The 25,501-nt window shown below is 34.5% G+C and overlaps 1 protein-coding gene and 1 long non-coding RNA gene across 3 annotated transcripts; one reads left to right on the top strand and one right to left on the bottom strand.

Moving 5' to 3' along the window:
• The first annotated feature begins 1,264 nt into the window (after positions 1 to 1,264).
• On the top strand, positions 1,265 to 14,264 carry LOC126819605 (myocyte-specific enhancer factor 2A). Of its 2 annotated transcripts, none has more exons than XM_050547724.2 (9): positions 1,265 to 1,402; positions 3,256 to 3,329; positions 3,500 to 3,703; positions 5,117 to 5,263; positions 5,485 to 5,641; positions 8,038 to 8,216; positions 8,337 to 8,442; positions 8,720 to 8,846; positions 9,210 to 14,264. In XM_050547724.2, the coding sequence occupies exons 2-9, from the start codon at positions 3,276 to 3,278 to the stop codon at positions 9,442 to 9,444; spliced, it is 1,209 nt and encodes a 402-aa protein (XP_050403681.1). In that variant the 5' UTR covers positions 1,265 to 1,402; positions 3,256 to 3,275; the 3' UTR covers positions 9,445 to 14,264. The 2 variants fall into 2 exon arrangements, with proteins under 2 accessions (XP_050403681.1, XP_050403680.2); XM_050547723.2 differs by lacking the exon at positions 1,265 to 1,402 and adding an exon at positions 3,060 to 3,158.
• On the bottom strand, positions 14,254 to 24,149 carry LOC126819607 (uncharacterized). The gene is made up of 3 exons (XR_007679699.1): positions 24,039 to 24,149; positions 21,645 to 21,761; positions 14,254 to 15,311 (listed from the first exon to the last, which is right to left on the bottom strand). It is a non-coding gene; the product is annotated as an uncharacterized LOC126819607 (long non-coding RNA).
• Positions 24,150 to 25,501: the final 1,352 nt, after the last annotated feature.

Genomic DNA, 25,501 nt, shown 5'->3' with positions numbered 1-25,501 from the left:
TAACTTGTGGAATATGTCTAGCCTCGTTCTTCGAGTCCCTTGTTACAAATGGCGCTGAAACGCATTGTGGTACACGATACGTGTAGTCCTGCCAATGGTAAAATTTTTCTTTTGTCTTAAATATTGGATATCAGAAGCCCATCTTTTCTCGGTAAGATAACACCATCAATGTTGATTTAAATTGACAAATTTATTCGTGTTTTCAATGTCAAAGACTTTGGGTGATTGAGGAGTTGGTGTCCGTGTATTTGTTTTTGTGTAAATTTTGTGTGGTGCAGCCCCCCTGCACTTACTATTTAAGTCGGAATTTCAAAGTTACGACAAAAGAGTATTATTTCAACTCTCCAGTCCAATGCACAAATAGACAAATAGCCAATGTGTCTAATTTGTCGATCAATTTAGAATTTATTCAAATTCAAATGCAACGGATCTAAAGAATTGGGTAATGAGTAGGCCTCTAACCGACCGCAGCGCCATTAATTTTGGCGCACCAGACAGCGCACAGACCTCTTAATTTTTTATGTAGTCCTACGTACAAAAAATAACAAAAACTTTTTTTTTTTAAATTTGTTTATATGATATATCCCAGATTAATTCCAATAAATTAATTATGTAACATTATTGGGTTCTATTTGTTTTGTTTTTTTTTTAAATTTTAAACTACATTCTTCATACAAGAGATATTTATTTTCTATTCTTAAAACGGACCAACCTCTTGAACTTTCAGCATGTTTAAACATATAGACGTCCGAGCGACTTCTGAAACGAGCGAGGGCGCAACCTGAAACTGGGTCATATCGACCGAACTATTTCACTGCTCGCGAGGTGCGCGATTACAATGACGTCATTAAATGTGACACGGATTCCCGCCAGGGTACGTTCATGCGGCATCTTTGGCAACTGATTGACCGCGTTTTAGATTTCATTTGAAAACTGTTATTAATAATGTCAATAAATTTTGATTACGTGACAAAAATTAACACTGATCAACGTACAATAAGACAAATTTCAGCAAACCGGATATTACGTTAGAAAGAGCTAAACTTCCCATATATAAGCGTCCGCCAACTAAAAATATCTCCATGTGTTTGTTACATTCCGTGATACATACGCTTTCCAAATAAAATTAGAGTAGAATAGATCACAACAATAGCGTATTACAAACAATTTATTTAACTCTAAAGTCGTGATTTCCTTTATGGTGAGATTTTTATGTAACCCGACACTTTATAGAATATGTGTCATGCGCATGAAAAGCCATATTGGATTATTTCTATAAATACCATCGTAATTTCCATTCCCTAAAATAGAACAAGTTGTAGATTTTACTGAGCAACATTTTACTGGACAGTAAAAATAGAAACCGCTTGGATATTTTAGCACATCTCGTGGTATTGTTTTGGTAAGATTATCAGAAAATTTAGTTATTATATAGGTCATTATGTTCGATAATGATTTGAGGTGAGAAAATGGCCAACTTGGTTTGTAAATGCCGTTTTTGAGATGACATTGGTATGGGTTGAACTCTCACCATTTTATGAAGAATTTCTTCATTCGACTTCGTACTTTTAACTTTCTCAAGTGTATTCATGAATTTAGATAATTATTAATGAATTGTTATTGGTGTAGTTTTTGCATAAATTTTGGAACTATGTAGATCTATTGAAAAAAGAAAAATAAACTTCTAATTTTCAACAAAGGTAAACAAAAGTTTGAAGATAGGCTTTACACTGTAACCCAAGACAGTGAGACAGACTGAAGAGCCTGCTTTAGTTAGCCAAGCAGTCATCTTCAATTCTGGTGTAAACATTTTTGCAAATAGCTAGTAACACTCATATCTTGCATTTCAGATTTTAATAATGTGTTAATAAAGATATAAATTCAGTTATTGAGTACTACCATTCCAACTTTTCTGAACGAATAAATGTCATTACCCCAAAAATGTAATTATCGAGAGATGAATTACTCATACTTTCATAAAATAAAGATTCAACAAGAAAGGGAATCAACTTCTAATTCTAATGTAGGCCTATGCTACCTTGACACTATATTTGGGTCAGGTTTAAATGAATATGTTGAATATTCAAAAAGGAGGCTTACCAACTTATCAGAAATGTTTAGATAACAATATCTCTAGTGGATGGAAATCAGAAAGGTGTATAAGGGGTGCAACATGCCAGATGACTAGGAGGCCTGTCAAATATTTCCCCAGATTTATCAATAAAGTTTGACTAAAAATATGTTGCTTTTTGGGGTTGGAAAATGTTCCTCGTTTTAGTTAGCAGCATATCTCTAAATACATGTTGGGGGGTACATGTACGTGGCTGTAGCCCCTCTCACTTCCATCCCCACCTCCCACTGTATAGGCTGATCTGTAACTATTTTTTATAATGTGGAGAATAAGCTTAAACCTACTGGTATTGTGATGTAAGAAGACTTTGAAAGTCATCAGATTTACATACATTTTTATAGATGAGCAATAAACCTTAACATTCTAAAAGTCAAAAAAGTGTATGTAACCATACAAATAGCTCAGCAAAGCTTTTAACAAACAGGACTTAATTACATGTACAAAACAAATAATGTTATTGGTAGTGGAGTTTAGTTCCTGACAATTATGAGAATGTAATACATTATGTAATGTAATACATTTAGGGTATTTAATGCGATGTTCCCTATCATGTTTTACCGATTTGCATGAAAATCCAAATTACATTGCTACCATATCTGTATATAAAACAAAATTCAATTTCATACAATCGTTAACCATTTTAAATATTTTAAAGTCGGTTTAATAATGACAGTAGATTGTATATTATTCATGAAATGGTAATGGTGTACAAAATGTATCATGATAGTGGAAGGGAGATTTGTTAATGTATTGATAGTGTGCTGTTTGGAGATAGTACAAATTAGATTTTAAATTTAAGCCGATTATTTACTTATATCCTTGTACTAGCAGCTTGTAACAGTATCTATTGAATAGAGTGATTGCCCCTGATAGATAATTCTTATTGGTTGACAAGCTTGCTGACCTAATCACACTGACATAATGACTATAAATAGCCTAGATGTTGGGGTTTCCCTGACATTCATGTACAAGTTGAACAGTTTTGTTCATCTATTAGTATCAGCATATATATTAAAAGATGTCATGAGTGAGTAAAAAGTCAAATTTTAACTAACTTTTGGTGCCTTTATTATTTTGTTCTCCTCTGTATTGTAAATTGATGTTTTTGAACTTGTCTATTTTAGGTTCACAAACTTGTTCAAAGATGGGACGAAAGAAAATACAGATTACAAGAATTAACGATGAGAGAAATAGACAGGTAAGTTTGTTAAGGTTTTGTTTTTTCCATTATTATTAAATTTCTACGTGTAATATTATTATTAGTACTTTTCATTAAGTTGTATGTAAATATTTACAATGTAAAGTATACTTTTGTGATTATTTCTGTTGCATCAGAATAATAAAAATTTGCTTGGTTTTTGTATTAAGGTAACCTTCACGAAACGGAAGTTTGGATTGATGAAAAAGGCATATGAATTAAGTGTTTTATGCGACTGTGAGATAGCTCTAATCATCTTTACAACAAACAACAAATTATATCAATATGCTAGTTCAGATATGGATAAAGTATTGTTGAAATATACTGAATATAATGAGAATGTTGTCAGTCAGACTAACAGAGATATTGTAGAGGTAAGTTGTACATGTATTGTTTTACATTTCTTTAATCTGCTGTTCAAACCATAGTTCAGCTCTGAACGTAGGTCTTTAAATTTATACCCAGTGTTTAAGGTCATGAGATGAAAAAGCCTATGGATTTTCATCGATTTTCGATAATTACTGCCAGAGTTATGGCCTTTGATCATTTTGAAAAATCTTGTGGTTTCTCTAGAGGCTATAGTTAATATCCAATTGACTTTATATTGATACACCATGTTTACGCCTATATATAATCGTTTCGATGACTTGAACAGCTAAATCCATGGTATTAAATTATTTGTATGCTAAACGTTGGCATGGGCCAAACGAATTCTAATGATTTTCTGATAATTACTTAATGAGTTGTTCCTCTTATAATCAGATTTTAGTGTATTGTAAATGTTTCATTACTGTCAATAGTAAAAATATGCGACAACTCTTGTTGACTGCCCGGATGATTTAGGTGCTGTAGGCATATCTTTTGTTGCCTGGCAACCTATCTTTTTATACTTTTGATAGCCTACAGTACATGAAGATCTAACCATCTAGTGGATGGCCCAATGGTTAGCACGTGCGCGCTGTATCACAAGGTCTGTCATTGAGTCAACTAGTATGTTTTCGATTCCTCGGTTGTACGTGACAAGTAGTAGGGTCATCTGTCCAACCTCGTGGGTTTCTCCGGGTCCTCCGGTTTCCTCCCACTGCTAAAGACTACTACTTGCAAGCGAATTATTGAAATAAAATTGAACCATTTGTTAGTCTCAAAATGACCTAGTTTGTGTCAAGTGGACGTTAAACCCTATTTCTCTCACTCTGTCCCCTGCTGGGGACTATTAAAATGGGTCTGTTTGTCCGTCACTCTTTTTGGGAACGATAAATTTTCTTCTAATTGAGGTAGAATGTTAAAACTTGGTGTAACCAATGAACATAAAGAGTAATAACTGAAATGGTCAATAATGTTGGCAGTTGATTACACTGTTTACTGTACATGTACAAATCAAGTCAGCTTGTCAAATGTGTCATGTTTATGCAGAGTTAAAACTTTCTATTTGGTATTTATGGCCAGGTGGTAAAATCTTGTATGCAATCACTAGTCATGTGATTTTATATATATATACATGTAATTCATAGGTCATTTATTTCAGTCCTATATTTTTAATACTGTGGATGTGCACAGCATGAATTTTACTGTCAAAAATTTAGGAGTACATGTACTTGTACAAGGATTAATCATTTTCATGCTTATCCAGGGTACATGTATCATAAAGATTAGGTAGTCAAAAATTACAGTCATGGAATTATTTTTATTTTAGAATGCTACACTCGTGCTATAGTTAGTTATTCAACGGTTGATTATATTATTATATTTTATACTATATAATTTTTCGTTTTATTTCATCTTCAAAGATGTTGAACAAAAGAGATCATAGAGGAGGCAATGACAGTTTAGATGGTGATGATGATGATGACTATCCAATTACCCCAAGAACTGATGAACAATACCGGAAAATTGACATGGAATATTCTAGGGTTATGCAAGGAGGTGCAGCACGGGTAAGTTCACTTGTGGAGCAGCAGCACATATATAATGCATGTGGTCAATGGGGAGGTAACTCAATGAATTATCTCCCTTCAACTTCACATCTCATTTTTATTTCAATCAAATTGAACATTTTAAAGTTTGTTTTTGTTGTGTGGTTATATGAAATTAAGTTTTGAATAGGTTTATTTGTAGGGAATTTTTTCTAGCATGTTTTGTTTTTCACCCATTCTAGAATATAACCCAGTATCAGAATACGATTCCAGTGGCTGTTCCTGTACAGAGCACCCATTATATCCAGAGCACCCAAGCTGGTTCTCAACCTGGTACTGTAGTGCTACTTCAACCACCACCTTCAACCACATATACCCAATCTTCACCAAGTCCATCAGGTTAGTAATTTTACTATTCTTTATATGCTTTCATAATCACATTGAAGTTTTTCTAAAACAAAGTCAACATGCCATCTTCCATGAAAGAATTACATGTAGATGTTAATTTTAATGTGATATATATACATGTATGTACTTAAATTAAAGTATAACCAAATACATTTTCGGAAATTTTATTGTGGATCTACAGAAATAGATTGCTATTCCCAAGGCTAGATTTCTACCAATAACGCACTACTACAATAGGTTTAGCTCGGCATACATCGACATGGTGACTGGAAGTAACGCAACTGATCGGCTGCAGTTGATCTACACATTTAACGTACATCAACACTTCGGCAACAGGCAGCAACTGGTTGCTTGCTCAGTGAAACAGAAAAACAGGTTCTTCAGTAGGTCATGTGATTTTTTCAGAATGACTGCCCAAGTTATCAGCTTTTAGAAAATGCCAATTTTGTCCATATGTGATAAGTCGTATAGTATTTTTACTATACCAACCTTGCTTTAATTATCCTGTAGGGTTATACATAAAAATAGAAAGTCTCTTCGACAAAAAACGGAAATTGATCGTATCCTCTCATTTGCTTCCATTTGCATGGGTCGATGGACACCATGCTTAATACAACCCTACCTATTTACCATTATCAATTTGAGGATAAATTGATGACAGCTTGTTGGACGGTAATTTTTATACGCCCACATTTTCATGTGGACCAGGGCTGTCGGTAGTTTTTCACAGATGATTAGCAGCACTGCTAATCAAAAAGTCCAATTTTGTCAAATTTGATTAGCAAATTTAAAAATTGATTGGCAGTTTTTCAGTTTCAACATAAAACACCTAAATAACAAGATTATTTTAATTTATAACAAATGATTAGATTTCATTCTTAAGATTTTTTTAGAATTTTAGCACTGCTACAGGTAGCTGTGAACATTTCTGAATATAGACTTTTGGTTAGGCCTTATGTCTGAAGCCAATTCTTGGCAGTGGCTTCCGAAGTCCCACTCATTTTAATTCTTATTTCTTCGTTAGAAAACAATTTCGTCTGTTTTTTATTGTGTGTTACTGTTTTTGTTCAATCGGACGCACACATTATTTTACGAATAATCTCGATTAACTAGACACACACGATACAAACAATATTATTTTACGGGAATTCTTACTTTGATTTCTCATTGAAATGTAAGTTTATAACCCAAAGATCTTGGTTCTTTTCGATATGCGCGCATATCGGATCGTAACTTCCTGAATTATGACTCCTGATTGTACGGAAAATCACGTTTTTAGCTTGTGGACCCTATAGAGGTTATAATTTTTATCCAATTTCAAAAACCGTTTGAATACATCACCGTTACACCCTAAGGATGGTTGAATTCGAATCAGACCAAAACTGACAGACAAAATGGCTGCCCCTCGTACTCAAATAGCGTAAAAATATGGAATGTGAATGTTGTGGACTCTTTAGAGGTCACAGTTTTCTTCTGATTTTGATGAAACTTGAAATGTAAGTTTATAACCCAAAGAACTCTGTTCCTTTCGATATTCGCACAGATCGGACCGAAACTTCCTGAATTATGGCCCCTGATTGTACGAAAAATCGCATTTTTAGCTTGTGGACCCTATAGAGGTCATAATTTTTATCCGATTTAAAAAAACATTTGAATATCACTGTTACACCCTAAGAATGGTTGGGTTCGAATTTCGTAAAAATGAGACCAAAACTGACAGACAAAATGGCCGCCCCTCGTATTCAAATAGCGTAAAAATGTGGTATATCAATGTTCTGGACCCTCTAGAGGTCACAGTTTTCTTCTGATTTTGATGAAACTTGAAATGTAAGTTTATAACCCAAATATCTTGGTTCATTTCGATATTCGCGCATATCGGACCGTAACTTCCAAAGTTATGGCCCCGTTTTTAGCTTTACGTCCCTCTAGAGGTCACAATTATTATCCGATTTAAAAAAACATTCGAATATATCACCGTTACACTGTAATTTTGATTGAGTTCGGATTTAAAAACCGTTTAAATATATCAACATTCCACCATAATGAATGTTGAATTTGAATTTCCGGAAAATTGAAATGAAACTGCCCGACAAAATGTCCACTCTTTGTACGCAAATTGTGTAAAAGTATGCAATACGAAGGTTGTGGAACCTATAGAGGTAACAATTTTTATCCGATTTTGATGAAACTTAAAACATCTTTATATCCCAAAGATCTCAGTCCCTTTTGATATTTGCGCATTTCAGACTATAACTTTCTGGATTATTGCCCCTGATTGTGCAAAAAATCCTGTCTGTTATTAGCTTGTTCTCTATCCATCTCTTGCAAAATATGGGGGTATCCTGCCTGGCAGCAGCTGGTTGTATCTTATTGTATTTTGTTTATAGGGAGTAGAACAAGTCCAGCTCCCTCAGCAACAGCCGCTAGAGCTTCTCCACAACCACCTACTACTAATCAACCAAGTACCTCTCCTGCACCACTCCCTACCAAAGATCAGGGAGGTGGAGATCTGGCCACAAAGAATAAACCCAATTTAAAGGTTGTGATACCGCAGCGCACTTCAGACGTAAGTACTTATACTTATTGTCATTATTATGACATTTATTGATTGGGTAGAAAAATAGAGATTGTATTAATATTATAGCCTTTACATGAATAAATAATCAAATTTATGTTTTAATTGTAGGTACGAACAACATTAGGAACACAGAGTCTAGAAACCCCAGTAATGTCCATGGCAACACCTGGTAATCAAATAAATCCGTCCTTAGCAACGTCAATTCTAAATGCAGGTAAAATATCAATTAATGAAGGGAATGATATAAAAAAATCACATGATTCTCATTGCTGACCTACCCTTCAAAAAATCTGTGATTGGAGAAAATAAAGTAGACTTGACCCAAACAGTCATGTAAAATTGTCACAGCTGATCGTTTCATGGTCGTGATCAACAGTAGCAAGGAAGTATATTTAGTCAGGGTTATTTACCTTGGTTGATGTTTAGTAGAAAAGAGAAATACACCTCTAAATCTAAATTGTAACTATTTATTATTAATATTATATTTTCAGGCGAGTTTCAATTAACAACAGCTGATCTATCTGGACTATCACCCCTTGTAGCACAGTTAAGTAGTCATCATCAGCCTGGACCATTAACAGCCGCTGTACAGGCATCAGGCTTGACATTAACACCTGGGTAAGTCCCGTCTCATGCTCCATGTTTAAAACTGTATGCAGGAAACTTCTTCTTGTAGTAGATAGCTTCATTGAATCTAAACATTGATCTTATTTCTGGCTGACCTACACTACTTGAAAATCTAACTGCTTTATCAATTCTCCAGCTGCCAGTGTGTCTTAAGAAGAGGTAGTTGTTTATTTAATCAAAATTAGAAAATATCAGAAATAACATTTTAAGTAAAGCCACAAACTGATAGAGTATTATGTTTAGAATATTGTTAATCCAGTAGCACATTTACCAAAGCACATGTATGTAAATAATTATTATTATAATTGTTATTATTGTACATGTTTATAAAATAATTTTTATCATATCTTCCAGTGGTTCTCTACAGTTACCATATCTACAAGTTGCAACATCCTCGTCACTGCGTATGTCAGGGGTCAAAGTGGAACCGGTGTCACCAAATCATGAAGCATCAACGTCAAAAAATATTCCTGTGCCGACTGGAATGGTTCAAATTATACATGCACAGCAGACGTCACCAAGACCACCGGTATCACCCCACGATTATGATGAACCACCAGAAAAGAGAACTAGAAGCAGTAATAGCTGAGATTAGTAATTGTTGTTATATTGTTATATTTTGAGTGCCGTGTTCTTAGCTAGTACTCTCAAAGTGTAACTGCAATACAAAAAAACATTTTATTATCTCAACATTGGATATACTGTTTAGCTATTCTTGTATGATAAAGTTCATCATTTATTCATTTCTTTATAAATATACTCTGTCAAAAAAGAAACACATAGGCGAAATATTCATGGAATAATCTCCTTAATATAAAGTGATATGATTTCATTATTTATAATGATGGTCTGATTATTGGCTTCACCATTGGTAATAGGCCGATAATCGGTATCAGCCAATGCACAGTCATTTTGCCGATAATTGCGTAGTCGATATCTGTTCAAAAAGACTCTGCAAATACCTTTAAAATATTATTAAATTGTGAACAAATCATTCTTTTTTGCTTTAGTTGCCGTGTGTATGACTATTTAGACACAATACAAGACTTGGCATGTAATAGATGGTTGTATTTTCAACTCTATAAACCTATAAACTGAAAAGGTGGGGTATTGTCACATGACATTGACAAAGACAAGCTCTCACTGTTAACTATGAACCATTCTGCCGGTGCCAACAATTTAGGGATTTATATTGTAATCAACATTTAATAACATTTCTTGATCTTACAGCCACTGCTCGAAATTAACAATGGCAAAACTGTGATAAGAGCCGAAGCAAACAAGGACTGCTGCAGCGAAATAAAAATAGCCTAAATTGTTCCACCGTCCACGTGCACACGTATCGAGTGTTTGTGTAAATAAAAATGACATACTAGATGGTTTTCTACACAAAAATTTATAGATAGTAGGCCTAAAGATAACAGGAAATGCAAATGTCATAACTCGGAATTGGGTCAATAATTCAGCGATGCAAGATTTAGTTTTAAATAGTGCATACCGTTAAAATTTAGTATTTCATAAACATGCTCACTTTTAGTGTCCTTATTATAGAAGGCTATGGCACAGCTGTGGGAAATTTTATGTAGCAATTTTAGTTATGGTTGTCACGTGATCACGACTGTTAGAAACATGAATAACTAAAAGATTGAAGGGAAAAAGTTTAAATGGGTTTCGATGACTTAATATAATGCCAAAACTCTGTAAATTTGATATGTATGACAGTACCACAAAACATAATTAGAACCAGATTAATTGACACTGAAAATCATTGTACAAGTCTTTTGTCTATCTACGACTAAATAAAAAATTAGCATGTTCCAAGTAGGTTAATTACAAAAATATGTGTTAAATATGAACAAATGCGGCTCATTTTAGCTGTGGCATTTTCAGATTTTTGGTGCTATAGTAGACAAATTGTAATTTCAAGCACTGTTGTGCTTTACTAATTAATCATTCAACAAACAATAATTAAGTTCTCAATAGATGGTGTGTATTTTTAACTCTATAGCAAGTGTGACCCTATTATTCCGTAGATAAAATAGTACCATGACTAACAATGACATACCTCTACACATCCTCGGTTTCCCCAGTAGTCCCATTTTGTTCTACTCTACTATACCGTGGGTTAATCCATAGGATTTCCACGATTTCAAACTATCTGCTCTGGCCTTGATTGTAGATTGAGTCTGCGAATCAATCAAAAAATAGTTTACAAACCAGTCTTACTAAGAATTTAGCCGCATTGTTTACCTTCACAACAATGAGAGTTACTTCCCTTTGCCAAATTTCTTTGCAATTAACAGTTTATGGGATTGGTCGATAACTTGAATATGTGTTCTCTCTTCACCTCTCAATGGAGTAACCTTGGCATGGACAAAATAAGTCTCTGAATCCAGGCACATGGCATCATAGCCTGCAGTGCATGTGACAGTTGTGGAAGCATGAAGCACTGGGTCATGCTGAGAGGCATGGAATAGTGCTCTGATGAACATTCATGTGGCATGTAACCTGGAGTTTTCCTATTGCTGTGTTTTGATTCAGCGGGCTTAATCTTATCATCTTGTTACTCGACTATGTCGAAAAGTAAATGCAACATCTGTACGAGCATCGCAGCTTTATATTCTCATCACTTCACAAATCTCTTTCCGGAGTTTCACCTGCAATGGACAAAATCTAACCTTTTCACGTCAATTTCTTACAATTTTACACAAGCTATCGCATTGGAGAAACGTTAAGAAACCTGATAATGCATCAACATCGTACAAACAAGCGATATTTTGTAAAATCAAACCCTATTCTTCTTTTCATATCACCTATGCATTTCTTTTTTGACAGAGTATAGTGTGTTTTATCATGGGGTGTCAAAACTTGTTTGGTTTGATTTCCAAAGAGCATGCAACCTTTCATAACAATATCATTGTAACACAACCTTTTAAAGGTCCTTAATATCAAATCTGAATACTATATATTTTTAATTATCGACCAAAAACTTTAGTAGAGTTATCATCCATTATATATAAATTGTACTCCTTTTTTTTTCTTCTATTTTTTTTTTGTTATAATAGCATATCCAGTGTTGACTTTGTTTTGATATTCATTGTATATAGACTTTTTCATTAGTTGATTTTATCAGTCATGAAGTATATAGAAATATATATTATATATATAGTTGTTTAAGATAATATAGCTTATATACAATGTTTGCTAAAAGTATATTGTCATAATTCATTGTGGTGTTCATTAATACCAGATGTCACATTTATTATTTCATACCTTAGTCATTATTAATTTTAAATGATACATACTGTCTAAAAATAAAACACACATATATATACACATTTTGCTGATAGTTTACTTTCATTTTGATTGTAATTAATACGGTCAAATTTGTGATTGAAGTTTGATTTGACATTGATGCTGTCTTTGACATGAACAAAGTTTTAAAATGCACATGACATCTTATCACATAAATTTGTAGTTTAATTTTGTATTTTGACGAGGCTTTTGAATAAAGTAATTTTTAGATTGTGAATAAATTCATTTATAGTTTATTACTTAATGGTAATACTGTAGTGATTAAAAACTTATAATGTACAAATGATTTATTACATAACTTTGAATTGTTATCAAATCAGTTTTATGAATTGTTAAGATAATATAAATCATGATTTGTTTAGATAATAATAAACTGTAATATTTCTAGTATATTGCCATTGTATTACAAAATAGTTTTAATAGCATTAAGACTAGCAAGTTGAATCTGTAAGCATTTTCCATAAACCTGTTTGATTTTACCTATTTAACATGTTATAGTATTACTACATACAGTTGGCTATCAATATGTTGCAATTTCAAAGCTGATATCTAGAACTGGTTGGGGTTTGCCTTCGAAGAACATAAGTGAGAACATCAATTTTATCTTATCTGAAAATTTTCTTGTGAAATTTGGTAAAATATAAGTATGCTACATAGTGAAGTTTTTATACATCTTATTTTAGAACTTAATGTGTAATTATCTGCTGACTTCTTTTTGTGTTTGTGTGTTCATATTGGCATAGACAATCACTTCAGTTTTACTATTTTGTTTGTACTAATTTAAAAGGGGAGATAATAAGTGTATTTATCATTCTATATACAGCGTAATTTATATACATATATATATATTGGCACATGTAGAAATTTGTGTGTACATAATATCAGATATTTGTACCTTACTAATTTATGTTCAAATACTTGTCTTTTTATAAAGTCACATCATTTAAAAAGAATATTCTTTGAACAAAATGGTATAAATATCAAAATATGGACTGTTTGATCTCTTGAGAATGTTTCATTATATCATAATTTAGCTTTTCCAAACACCACCACTTTCAGAAAATATTATACCATAAAGCTATTGCAGACACCACTGTCAGAGATTATTGCCCCCTCCACCCTTACTATCAAGTGTGGGCACTTGATAGTAATATATAACAAAGCTATTATAGACACTTAACAATCATAAAATATTATACCATAAAGCTACTGTAGACAATTAACAATCATAAAATATTATACCATAAAGCTACTGTAGAAACTTAACAATCATAAAATATTTTACCATAAAGCTACTGTAGACACTTGATAGTAATATTATCAATCTGATTAAAATACAGATCTGTACATGTATCTCCTTTCGTTTTTTTTATACTTTCGATGGCCTACACTACTACATGAAGATCTATCCAGTTGTACTGGGAGTTTTTTTTTTTTAAAGTCTTTGAACTTCATTTTCATTTTTTGGAAAATAACACATTTTCTATGTACTCCGATTGATTATTTAACATTTAATCAAGAAAACAAAATATATCAATGGTATATGAATGGGTTAAAAAGAGGCCAATCAAAAGATTGCAGCAAAGATTACAGGTGGCGCTGGCTTTTAGAGATTCAACATTCACGATATTGTAATTTGCAAGGGATTCCTCAATGCAGTTCAGAGACTTTATGAAAGATTAATGTGTAACTTGCTGTTTCCCTTCCTATTAATATGAGACAAATAACAAATGTTGAATTTTATAAATAACAAATGTTGAATTTTATAAATAAACAGATAAAGAATTTTTGATCAATTTAACTATAAAATGACATGATTTGAAACATTACAATAAACAAGACAAAATCATATATAAGGGTCAGTAGAAAAGTTTGTTTCATTTTCGTTTAATTATACAAATGATATGTTTTAAAGTCTAGTTTAGAAAAACTGAAATTGTATATCAAAGACCCTTGTGTTGTGTTGTATTGTCGGAATTCTTTTACTAAAATTGCCAAATATTTAAAACTGAAAATGAATTGTCTAATTATTGTCTTAGAGACATAACTATGCTGGAATACAGTTCAACATGTAAATAAATACTATTTTATAAATGTATTATTAATGAAGTTTTTATTCGCCCACATGGAAATGTGGTCGTATTATTGTCATCTGTCCGTCGTCCACAATTTCTTGTGAATACAGGGGGTTGGATGGTCGAATGGTTAGCGCGTCCGCGCTGTATTGTAAGGTTTGTCATTGAGTCAACTGGTGGGGTTTCGATTTCCCGGTTGCATGTGACAAGGAGTAGGGTCGCCTGTCCAACCTCATGGGTTTTCTCTAGGTCCTCTGGTTACCCCCACTGCTAAAGACCGCTACGCACAAGTGAATTATTGAAATAAAATTGAACCTATGCTAGTCCCGAAATGACTTACATTGTGTCGAGTGGACATTAAACCCCATTTCTCTCTCTCTTATGAATAATCTACAGACTACATTTACCATCCGAAAAACCAAGGCCCCATTTACACATTGGCATGCACATAAAAGAACCCCGTCTTCATTAGCCCAGTGGGTGGAGAAAAGTTGAACCTTCTATTGACAAAACCCCATTTCATTTCCTTTATCATCCCAGGTTCGCACACTTCTTGAAAATCCTGGAAAAATGAAAATGTGATTTCCTGTACTGGAAAATCCTGGAAAACAAAAGTGCTCCTTGAAACTCCTGGAAAATTAACATTTGTAGTTTCGCTATATATTAAGATATAAAACTGAATGTAGTCATTAAATGTTTCTTCAAAAGTTCACAAGTTCGTGGCGGTAAATGTTCTTCAAGCTTAAAAGAAATACTAGAATCTGGTAAATAACTCCTGGAAAACTGGAATTTTAAGTGTTCTGAGTTGTGCCCACCTTGTCATCCGATAGTTTTGAAATTGATCTATGCTGTTTTATCTAGTCTGATGAAGAAGTCTATTTAATTTCCAGATTTTGTGTTAATTTCGTCTAGAGTTATGTCCCTTGTTTCACTTTGTAGAACCTTCTGTCCGCTCTAACAACAAAAGTTATCATCCGATCTGTATGAATTTCTGCTAATTTCTTCTAGTGTTATTGCTTGTGTTTCTCTTTGTTGAACCTTCTATTGACAAAAGTTATCATCTGATCTGCAAGAAATTTGTGTTCATTATTTAAATTAGTAAAACAGAGAAGCCTATATAATTTCAACAATTTCCGTTTATTAATTATCGAACAACAAAAGTTACCATTCGGGCTGTATGAAATTTATATGCATTATTTAAATTAGTAGAGTAGCAAATTCTATCGAATTTCAACAATTTTTATTTTTCAGTTATGGCCCTTTTTTCATTTTGTAGAACCTTGTGAACGCTCACACGACAAAAGTTATATGATTTGTATTAAATTGATATCTGTGTCATGTAATCGCTCTGATTACCCACCAAAAATAAATACGAGATAACACTTGTCAACTGCTTGGACAATATAGCTGCCGTGTATATTTTGTTGCCTGGCAACCTATCTTTCTAATTATATTGTATAACCAGTTGATGCCTGTTTTCACCTTGGGGTCTTTTGTAAGATAGGACATTAAGATTACCCATCCCCTAAATTTGGAAAATAATTCATTATGAAGAAAAAAGCTAGTTTCGCGTCCAGATAAATGTGAACTGTGTTTTGTTGGACAAATAATTGTTGGTGGCTCAAATTCGGGGTCCAAATCTAACAAGTGTTTGCCATGCAAGAAGCCCTCATTTTGCAAGAGATGGACAGAGAACAATCATGGGCTATAATCCGTTACAGTCCGATATGCGCCAATATCAAGAGGAACCAAGATCTTCGGGATATAAACATACGTTTTAAGTTTCATCAAAACTGGATAAATTTTGAGACCACTAGAGGGTTCACAACCTTGGTATTTACATACCTCTACATTATTTACATAAAGGTAAGAGCATAAAAATTGTGACCTAGGGTGTCCACAAGCTAAAAACGTGTTTTTTCGTACAATCAGGGGCCATAATCCATAAAGTTACCAATATTGATAGGAACCGAGATCATTGGGATATAAAGCTATATTTCAAGTTTCGTCAAAATCGGAAAAAAAAATTGTGACCTGTAGAGTGTCCACATTCAAAAGGTGAACATCCGGACGAACAGGGGCTACGAGAATATAGGCCTACATCCACTGAAAATGTGGGCTTATAAAAACACTTAAGGATTGTAAACCACAAAAAGCCACCATGTCTTGAGGTGAAAGTCTTGGGAACACACATTTTCTGGAACATCGGTTAAGTTGTATTATAATTTTGACTAACATTTAATTACCTCCAACTATCCTTATTATTAATCCCCAATTTCCAATACAAATGAAATGAAATGAAATGGGGTTTAACGTCCTACTGTTTTGCTCTTAAACTGGGCTAATGAAGACGGGCATACGCCATACAGTGTCCTATGAGGGAAATTTTGCCCGGTCAGCGGCGCTACGGTCTACTCTTATATCGAGGGATCTTTTACGTGCACGCCAATTTGTACACGGGACCTCGGTTTTTCGTCCCATCCGAACGACTAGACAGCTGTCCTTGTCAGGCCCTCTGTCCTGCACCACTGACAAGGGGAAACCACGCCGGAAAATCTGGATGAACTTTCTCGGCCAATGCAGGGATCGAACATCCGACCTCCAGGCTAGCGTTTCGATACAAGAATACGCGACAGTAGTCATATATAAGTGTTTGCAATTTTTCATAAAGTCACAAAGAGTCAATTAATAGTGGCAGTTATTTCTCTTTAAATATTAATAACAAACAACTGAGTGACTCAAGACATCAACATCCAGTTAGTAAGAAACCATAAATTTCATTTGGAGCAAAATGCTCCACTATTCTAAAATATTGGTACGTATGCAAAGTTTTATAAATATATATTTGTCTCAGAAATTATTTGATCGAGAATTCTCTCATGAGCAAAGTTCACAACTATTTTAATACAAAGTTTCATAAAGAATAACTTGAATGGCTTCATTGATGTTTCAAATTTGTTCAGTGGAAATTTAAAAATTAGTCAATTGATGAATTAGCAAGAGCACAACTATTATAATACTATCCTGTGTGTTTCATAAAGATGTCTTGAACGGTTACTCGGATATGCTTCAAAATACAAATGTACACCAAAAATTCAAATTTGTGTCCATGTAAACAAAAAATTATTCAACTGAGAAATTTCTAATCAGCACAAGGCTATATATGTGTACAAAGTTTCATAACAATATCTAAAACCGTTTGTGTGATATGCTTTGGAATTTTAACAAATACCAAAAACTAAATCAAATTTATTTCCATGGATATACAAAAAATATTCGACTGAGAAATGTCTAATTAGGAAAAGGAATGTTAATCAATTTAATTTTAATGTTGTAATAATGTGGTATACGACAATAATTGACTAGAACATAAATTCAAAACTGTATAAAATAATTTCACCAATTTCCATTATATTCTGGATCTAAACAGAATAATTTAATACACCAAGTCAACCAATGCCGATATATTTAGCCTGTAAATTTTATGAGTAATCATGGCGGGCATATTAAATTAATAATATATTAACTATTTACCTGCCAGCCAATAGACACAAACCACGTTTTCAAATTTCATGTACAATTATTGCTATGTCGTGCGATGTTGAACACGCGGACTGATAAGAAAACATATCACTGAACGAAATCAGATTTGAAAATGTCAATAATGATCAGATAGCTGTCACCAAATTATAAAGCGAATTAGATGATTAATCTACGCCATTACGCGAATGCCACGTGTATTTTCGTATCATGACAAGTCTAGCAAGCGCCACGTATTCCTTCCATGTCAAACGACAATTTTCTCGTTATCCAATCTCAAAGCATTAACTATGCGATCTTAATGTCAAAGACGTTTCCATTTCCAAATTTAAATATTTTCTCCAATTTCAAACTTGATTTGCAAGATGATAAAATTGTTATCAGTGAAACGGAATTACTTGTTATTAAAAATGAATTATTAAACAATTGTTTATACGACATATATAAGATGGGGTTAAAAATAACTGGACAAGAGAATGCTACTTCGTCCAGTAAAAGAACGTCATCGTGATTAGCACTGGTGCCGCAAGTCTTATGTCTTATAATAGTTTGCGAGTAATGACTTGAAGGTACACAGTGTACATTTTTATCTACGTCTAAAAGCAGACTTTGACGTATTTGTCCATTCAAATTAGAATGTTTAATTGTGTTAGCACGAAGCAGAGGACTTCTGATCTAAAGTTAAGATAAGAAAATCAGAGGTAAGATTGATGTTAAAAATAATCTTTAAAAAAAATTAAATTTGTACTTTAGCTACAAATATAAAACTGCATTAATATTGAAAGATGACAATATTAATCTGAATAAGTGTTTTTGTTGGTAGATTCACTGAAATTCAATAAATCATAGCCAATGCAGAATAACAGTGAGCAGGGAATTCAATTCCTTAGGTTGGAATGAAACATATTATATGGCTTGATATTTCTTTACACTTAAGTATTCATTTAATTTAATTTGAACAATTTTGAGGGGTCAAATAATAATCCAAGATATAATCTGTATGATAGCAAGATATCACCCTGATACGTTAATCCAAAGAATGTTTTTAAGGAACAGAATTCTAATTTTGAAAACAAATGTTTATGTTTTCCTACTGTCTTCCAATTTAAAAAATAATAATAACCATACAACTGGAAATGTTATACATGATCTAGTTAAAAAATTTTATTTGTGTTGTTTTGGTTTTTATTTTTTTATTATTTTTTTTTTTGTTTGTTTAAGATTACGTCTTTCAATATTCTCCTTATGTTTTAAACTATAAATAATGATTATCTACCATAAATTCAATACTCAACAACTTTATTTACTCGAATAAGATCAATTTTCTCCAAAACAAAAACAATAGGCTATTAATTAAACTGATGAAATGTATTTTATACCCAGACATTATATCGTTACAAACGTTTTGAAATATGGACTAAAGATATTTCTAGGAACCATTAATTATTTACGTATAATTCACAAGAAATTATGCTTCACATTGGCGAGAAACATTAAATATATAGATGCAGTGGAAGTGCTGGCGTAATATAATTCAACTGAAATGTGAATTTTGGCATATCCATTTTATACGCCACAAGAAAAACAACAAGCCATAACAACTTAATTCTACAGAATCATTACGCGAAGTGTTGCTCTGAATTACGCGATCGTGAAAAACACGTCTCGATCTGATATTACAATAGAATTGCAAGATTGACGGAATTTGTGCGTTTTCATTGCGTCTCAATATAAAATAATACCGCTGTTCTCAGCCCTACCAGCAAATAAGTAAAGAAATTGATACAATACAGTGATAGTTCAGAAAATCTAGTTTTTAATTTGGCTATTGGAAAACCTAGATCTCTTGTACACTTTGACGTGCACGGAAAAAAACCTTGTGCTTGGAATTCGAAGATATGAAATTAATGTGCTTTGAGGAAAAAAATTTCCGGATAGCGGCGCTATATGGCCTACTCTTATCTCGAATTCCAACTGCCAAACAATTTTTTACGTGCACGCCAATATGTACAGGGGACCTATCTTTTTTGTTCCATCCGAACGACTATGCGTTCTCTCTTGCCAGGCCCTCTGTCCTGCACCACTGCACTGATGAACTTACTCGGCCAACGCAGGGATCGAACACGAGGCCTCCAGGTTAGCGATCCAACGTCTTACTCACAGAGCCATCGTGGCTCCCCGGAAACTGGCCCGTATCTACAGGGGGTGCGGGGGGGCATGGCCCCCCCCGCGTGAAATGCTCGCCCCCCCCCCCCCCGCTCAGAAATTGCTAACAATCATTAAAGTATACACAGTTCCTTATATTAACCTTAAAAAAAACTACGCTTCCCTAAGCAGGAGGAGGTATAATTCAGGCGACAATGCGCATAATCCCATGGTATCTCATTACTTTATAAACCATTTTTTTGGTACTAATCTAAAATAGTTTTAAATAAATTTAAAAAATCACGATTTTTTTTTGTTTGAATACTTATTTTAAAATGCTTATTAGACGCCTAGGTAACTCCCTAGCATGATGATTACAACAGTCTGTTAGAATGACCTTTCCGAAAATTTCCTCAAAATGTTCGCCCCCCTACCGAAAGGTAATGCCCCCCCGCTTAATGGTGTCTAGATACGGGCCCGCCCGGAAATCGAAGAAGACTGTGTGGAAACGCAACTGTCTTTGCAAAATTTCCCTTGCACACTGCATGGCGTTTGCCCGTCTCATCGGTCTATTTGGCAGGGCCGCCTTAACGAATGGATATAGACCAGTCAATTAATTTATGTAAAAAGGAGTCAACCCCTAAAAATTGCAAGAAAAGGTTTTGTGGTGGTTTCTGGTAGCGGTTGGTGTACTGATTCACACCCTAAAAGTTTATCAAAATGGGAGTACCGAAAAGTTCCAAATTTTGGGGATACATATACAACTTTCGACAAGCACAAAATCGCCAATTTTTAAGAGAAGCACATGGAACAGACGCCTTTCTTAAGGTTTTGAGGGTCAGTCTTTCATATGAAATGGTTTTCATAGATGTCCGTTGCTCATTTGTAGCATTTTTGGAGGTATCCTTACCCCCAAATCATGCTGCCCAGAAGACAAATTTATAAAGGGGCATAACTCTGCACTGTTTTATCATAAAATAGCAAACTTGGTCCCTAAATCAATGTTATTGGGGCCATTCTTTCGTTTGGGGATATATATATATAGTCAGTGGTGTTAACTGGTCCTTTATACCATTTTCGGGGGCACCCCAAACCCCAGAACCTGCTACTGAACCCAGATTTTGGAATAGGCATAACTGTACACTGCTTCAACACAATACAGCAAATTTGGTATCTGAACTAATCTTTTTGGGTTTAATATTCCATATGCTTAGTGGTGTTCAGTTGTCCCTTATATCATTTTCGGGGTATCCCTTATCCCAAAACATGTGGCCGCAAACCTAAATTTTCGATTCACAACTCTGCACTACTTCATCACATACTGTCATAGTTTGTTGGTATGTATATAAAACAATAATGCTATCACCATGCAAGATGTGTTTGTTTTAGAAATCATGGATGACAGCACGCTTCATTCTATGCATAACAAATTGGTAAATAATTTCTTGCACATCTATTTGCTTCACTCATCTTTCACTACAGCAAGTTATGGAGAAAAGGGACCCCCCCCCCCAAAAAAAAAACCCCACGTACTTACCAACTATGACCGTATGTGTAGAGTTGCGAATCGAAAATTTGGGTAGCGTACTATAAATGGCGTTGACCAAGAAACTTATCCATTCTGTCAATAAGAGCTCGGCAATAAAGAAACGGCCATTGTTGGCTAAAAGGGTGCAATTTCTGAAAAACTGCCCTCAAATTTCGAAAGAGTTACCTCAATACTCATGGAAATGCTCGCGCCGATGTCATCATATTCCCACTGTCCCAATGGCAACAATGTGGTCCTCCTTTTTCTGCTACTCTTCCCTTGTTCAAAATAGATCTAGCGATACTAAAAAAAACCAAAAAAAAACATAATCGCGCTCAATGTACGTACATGTACATGCATCATCGATCACTCCTTACTTGCTTTCTGGTCCTCAGCGTCACTCGCCGTCAGTGGGATAGGAAACCAGTTAAACCTTCTGTGATCGACTGTTTGGGGCTGGTATCCAATTTTCTCTTATTTTGGTTCGCAGTTTGCAACAATTTATAATCACAACCCCCATTTAGCCCAGCATTGAAACTGCCAGGGTCGAACTGGGTAGCCCCGGGCCCTCTTACCAACTGGTTTCGTTGGGCCCCCATCGCCGTGATTCACTATTCCTGTACCTCATTCACAAATCATTTGTCTCCTCCGACCGAGACCATTAAATTCTTCAGTGGATACGAAGATCAATTTTAGTGATTTTGAAAAAATATATATGTCAAATTATGTTTTTCCTACAGTGACTACCATGGCATGATCACTTATACTGGGGACGGAAGAAGAAGTTTTGACGACGGATGGGTTGTTGGTTAAAACAAAATTATTGTCTCTTGTAGGTTGAGGGTGGACCTGACTAAGATTATGCGCAACAGCTAAGTCGAGTAGTGCTTACTGAACGTCTCTATCTGCAGCTCCTTTGTTCGGACAATGTAAATCTTCAAAGAACAATAAACTAGAGAACTCATAAATATTTTAAGTTTTAGCCTAAAACAATCTCATTCATTTCATTTTATAAGTAATATATTTGATAAGCACTATGTTAAATATGATTGCATATTAGATATTTTATAAGAACTGCTCTATAATGATGATGGCATATTTGATATTTGCTAAACGCAGTATAGAACTATGTAATACTAGCAGGATACCCGGCTTCGCTCGGGGGTCATAACTCCGAAACCGGAAGTGGTAGACTAACGCCACCTGGCCTATGTTATTCCCCGGTCCGAGCTACCCCTATACCCCAAATTTCAGACTCGGGGCAGACCTAGTGTAGCCGCAAACCCCGAACAGACCAGCTTCGCTAGGGGGTCATAACTCCGAAACCGGAAGTGGTAGACTAACGCCACCTGGACTATGTTACTCCCCGGTCCGAGCTACCCCTATACCCCAAATTTCAGACTCGGGGCAGACCTAGTGTAGCCGCCAACCCCGAACAGACAGACAGACAGACAAACGACAGTCACAAATATTAGTATAGATAGATAGATGATGGCATATTTGATAAAAACTATAATATGTAATATGATGGCATATAATAATATGATATTTTATAAGAACTGTAGGCATAATAATATTTGATAAAACCTACAGAGCTATATGTAATACGATGGCATATTTTATATTTTATAAGAACTATGTATTCCTGAGAGTTACGTCCTCGAAACAACGGTTAAACAGATTCGCATGGATCCTGTCGATGCTCGGAATGAAGTATCCCTCCAAGTATATTATTTCGGTAATTTAACCTTTTTTGTTTCTTCTTTAATAATGGCCCACACTTTTGCAGATGTAAATTATACGAAAAGGGTGCTCCCCCCTCCACCGCCCTAAAAAAACAAAAACATGAAAACAAACAAAACAATGAAAGTCCGTGTTAACTATGTTCTGATTCGTCGAAAAGCGTCCTGAACCGAAAAGTAGAAAAATGGGGGCCTATTTCTTTTAAACCGTCTTCATTAGCCTAGTTGGAACAGATAACAGTAGGACGTTCAACTCTATTCCATCCCATTTTATTAAAAAAAAATACCAGTGACAGACCATACTTCAAAATATCGGAATTCAATGACTATTCCGGAGTTATGCCCCCTTTTCCTAAAATAAAAAGAACTATAGAAGCCAACGTTTTTAACAAATCTTTTTCAAATTTGTCATTGGGTTCATGAGAGAAGACAAACTATCAATATTTAGCGTTCCGCAACCGTCCGTTCTATTGTCTGACATGGTTGTGTTTGCCAATGAGTAGGCATCAAAGCATCATTGAATTGGAATTTAGGCAAATATACATACTCAATGTCTGAATACATACGACCCCTTACACTCTGCATTATAGTTCTTTGGGTCAGTGCCATTTTATTATCCACATCATTTTATTTATAGCATTGTGATTTCCTCCATTTTTAACGGTACAACGGCCCTAGAATAAAGTGTAAATTAATGTAATGAGGCAGCATGCATTAGTTTTGTATTATTCCACTACCGTAGATAAAATCAATGGTTGATTAAAATCAAGGTCCTGGGTTATTTTCTCGCCTTGTCCTATATTTAATGACAATAAAAAAAAAAAGACTTCACACGTACGTAATAGGTAGGGTTACACGATCTTTGACAATATTACTCAATGAAGTCAAGCTATTTTAGGATACATAATTGCCATTGATTTAACTACAATAGACCATGGCTTTTTTCTTCTGTACCCTATACCATTCCGTTGGGAAGCTCATTGACGTCATTGCATAAATCCAGACATGCGCAAATATCGTCAACGGATGCTGTGCCCGGAAACTTCTTTTTTACAAGGCTACCATTTCACATTGAAATCAATTAACTCTTGTCGATAAAATCTCCCAGATAAAATAACATTTATATCTCGTTAATATTCTCTATGAAGTATATATTGTATTATATAATATAGCGGGTGTTTCCGTAGTATAGCGAGCATGGAGTTACAGTAAACTTACGCACTTCTCAAGAAACTCATTTGATTGCCCAGGGCCGTTTGACGTCCATCGTAGCTTTATAAGATTAGTAGCCAGAAATGAGTACTGGACCACCTGTCAGTTTGTCAAATGGCATCAGCTAATTTAGCGACTTTCAGATACTTACTTTATTAAACTTTTCACGATATTGGCTTTCCTTGAAATTAACCAAAAATAGATTAGAACGGAAGTGGGGGTTTGACGCTTGTGGGTTCTTCCGAGAATGGCTTCGCATTCGAAGCAATGGGTTTTTAGAACATGACTACAATAATTCCTCGTTAACAATGTTGAAGGTTTGTTAATGGTTCAATAAGCATAAGGCAGCCACGATATTTTAATTTGAAACGGACTGACATTTGAGATTACTTGTTACCTCGCAAATCGGGGAAATCGGTGGCCGAGTGGTTTAACGTGTTCGCCTTAGATCATGTCTGTCCTTATGTCAAGTGGCGTGGTTTAGATTCTCCGCATATTCGTGCGCTTGTCCCTCCTCGTGGATTTTCTCCAGTTTGCGTTTTTCTCCCACAGCAAGCGGATTTTTGAAATAGAATTAAGCCATATGTTAGTCCCGAAATGACCTATTTCTCCCTTTCTCTCTCTACCTCGCAGATATTTTGATGGACAGGACAGCTTTTCTTTTTTCTAAGATAACTGATGTTGACGAGCGAAGCTAATCGGTTTTTCTAATATTAAGTTTTTAGAGGCTGTAAACGGCTTGGAAAATATAAATATTATACATGCACCGAACGAGAGAGAAATTTTGTTAGTACACTGTAGTTTACAATGTAGGCTACTTTTGATGCATCTTTAGTCCATATTTTATAAAGAAATCCGATCAATACTCAATAAATACAGATCAGTGTCACCCCGTGTGTTAACCGTGGATGGCAGATTAAAAGATGTTCACAGTATACCCAAGAAAACTTCGAAAAAAACCTAGAGAGCTATTCTCATTAGAGAGAGTCGAGAGGCCGTTATTGATCGTTTGAAGCTTAGTACAATAGTCTTCTATCTATTAACTAAGACGCCGGACAAGGAATGTGTGCTAATGAAGGGAACGAGTTT

The sequence above is a fragment of the Patella vulgata genome, chromosome 4 (assembly GCF_932274485.2).
Source record: "Patella vulgata chromosome 4, xgPatVulg1.2, whole genome shotgun sequence".
In the NCBI taxonomy this organism is placed as follows: Eukaryota; Metazoa; Mollusca; class Gastropoda; family Patellidae; genus Patella; species Patella vulgata.
The sequence above is the reverse complement of the archived record's forward strand: the minus strand, read 5'-3'. Positions and strand labels throughout refer to the sequence as shown.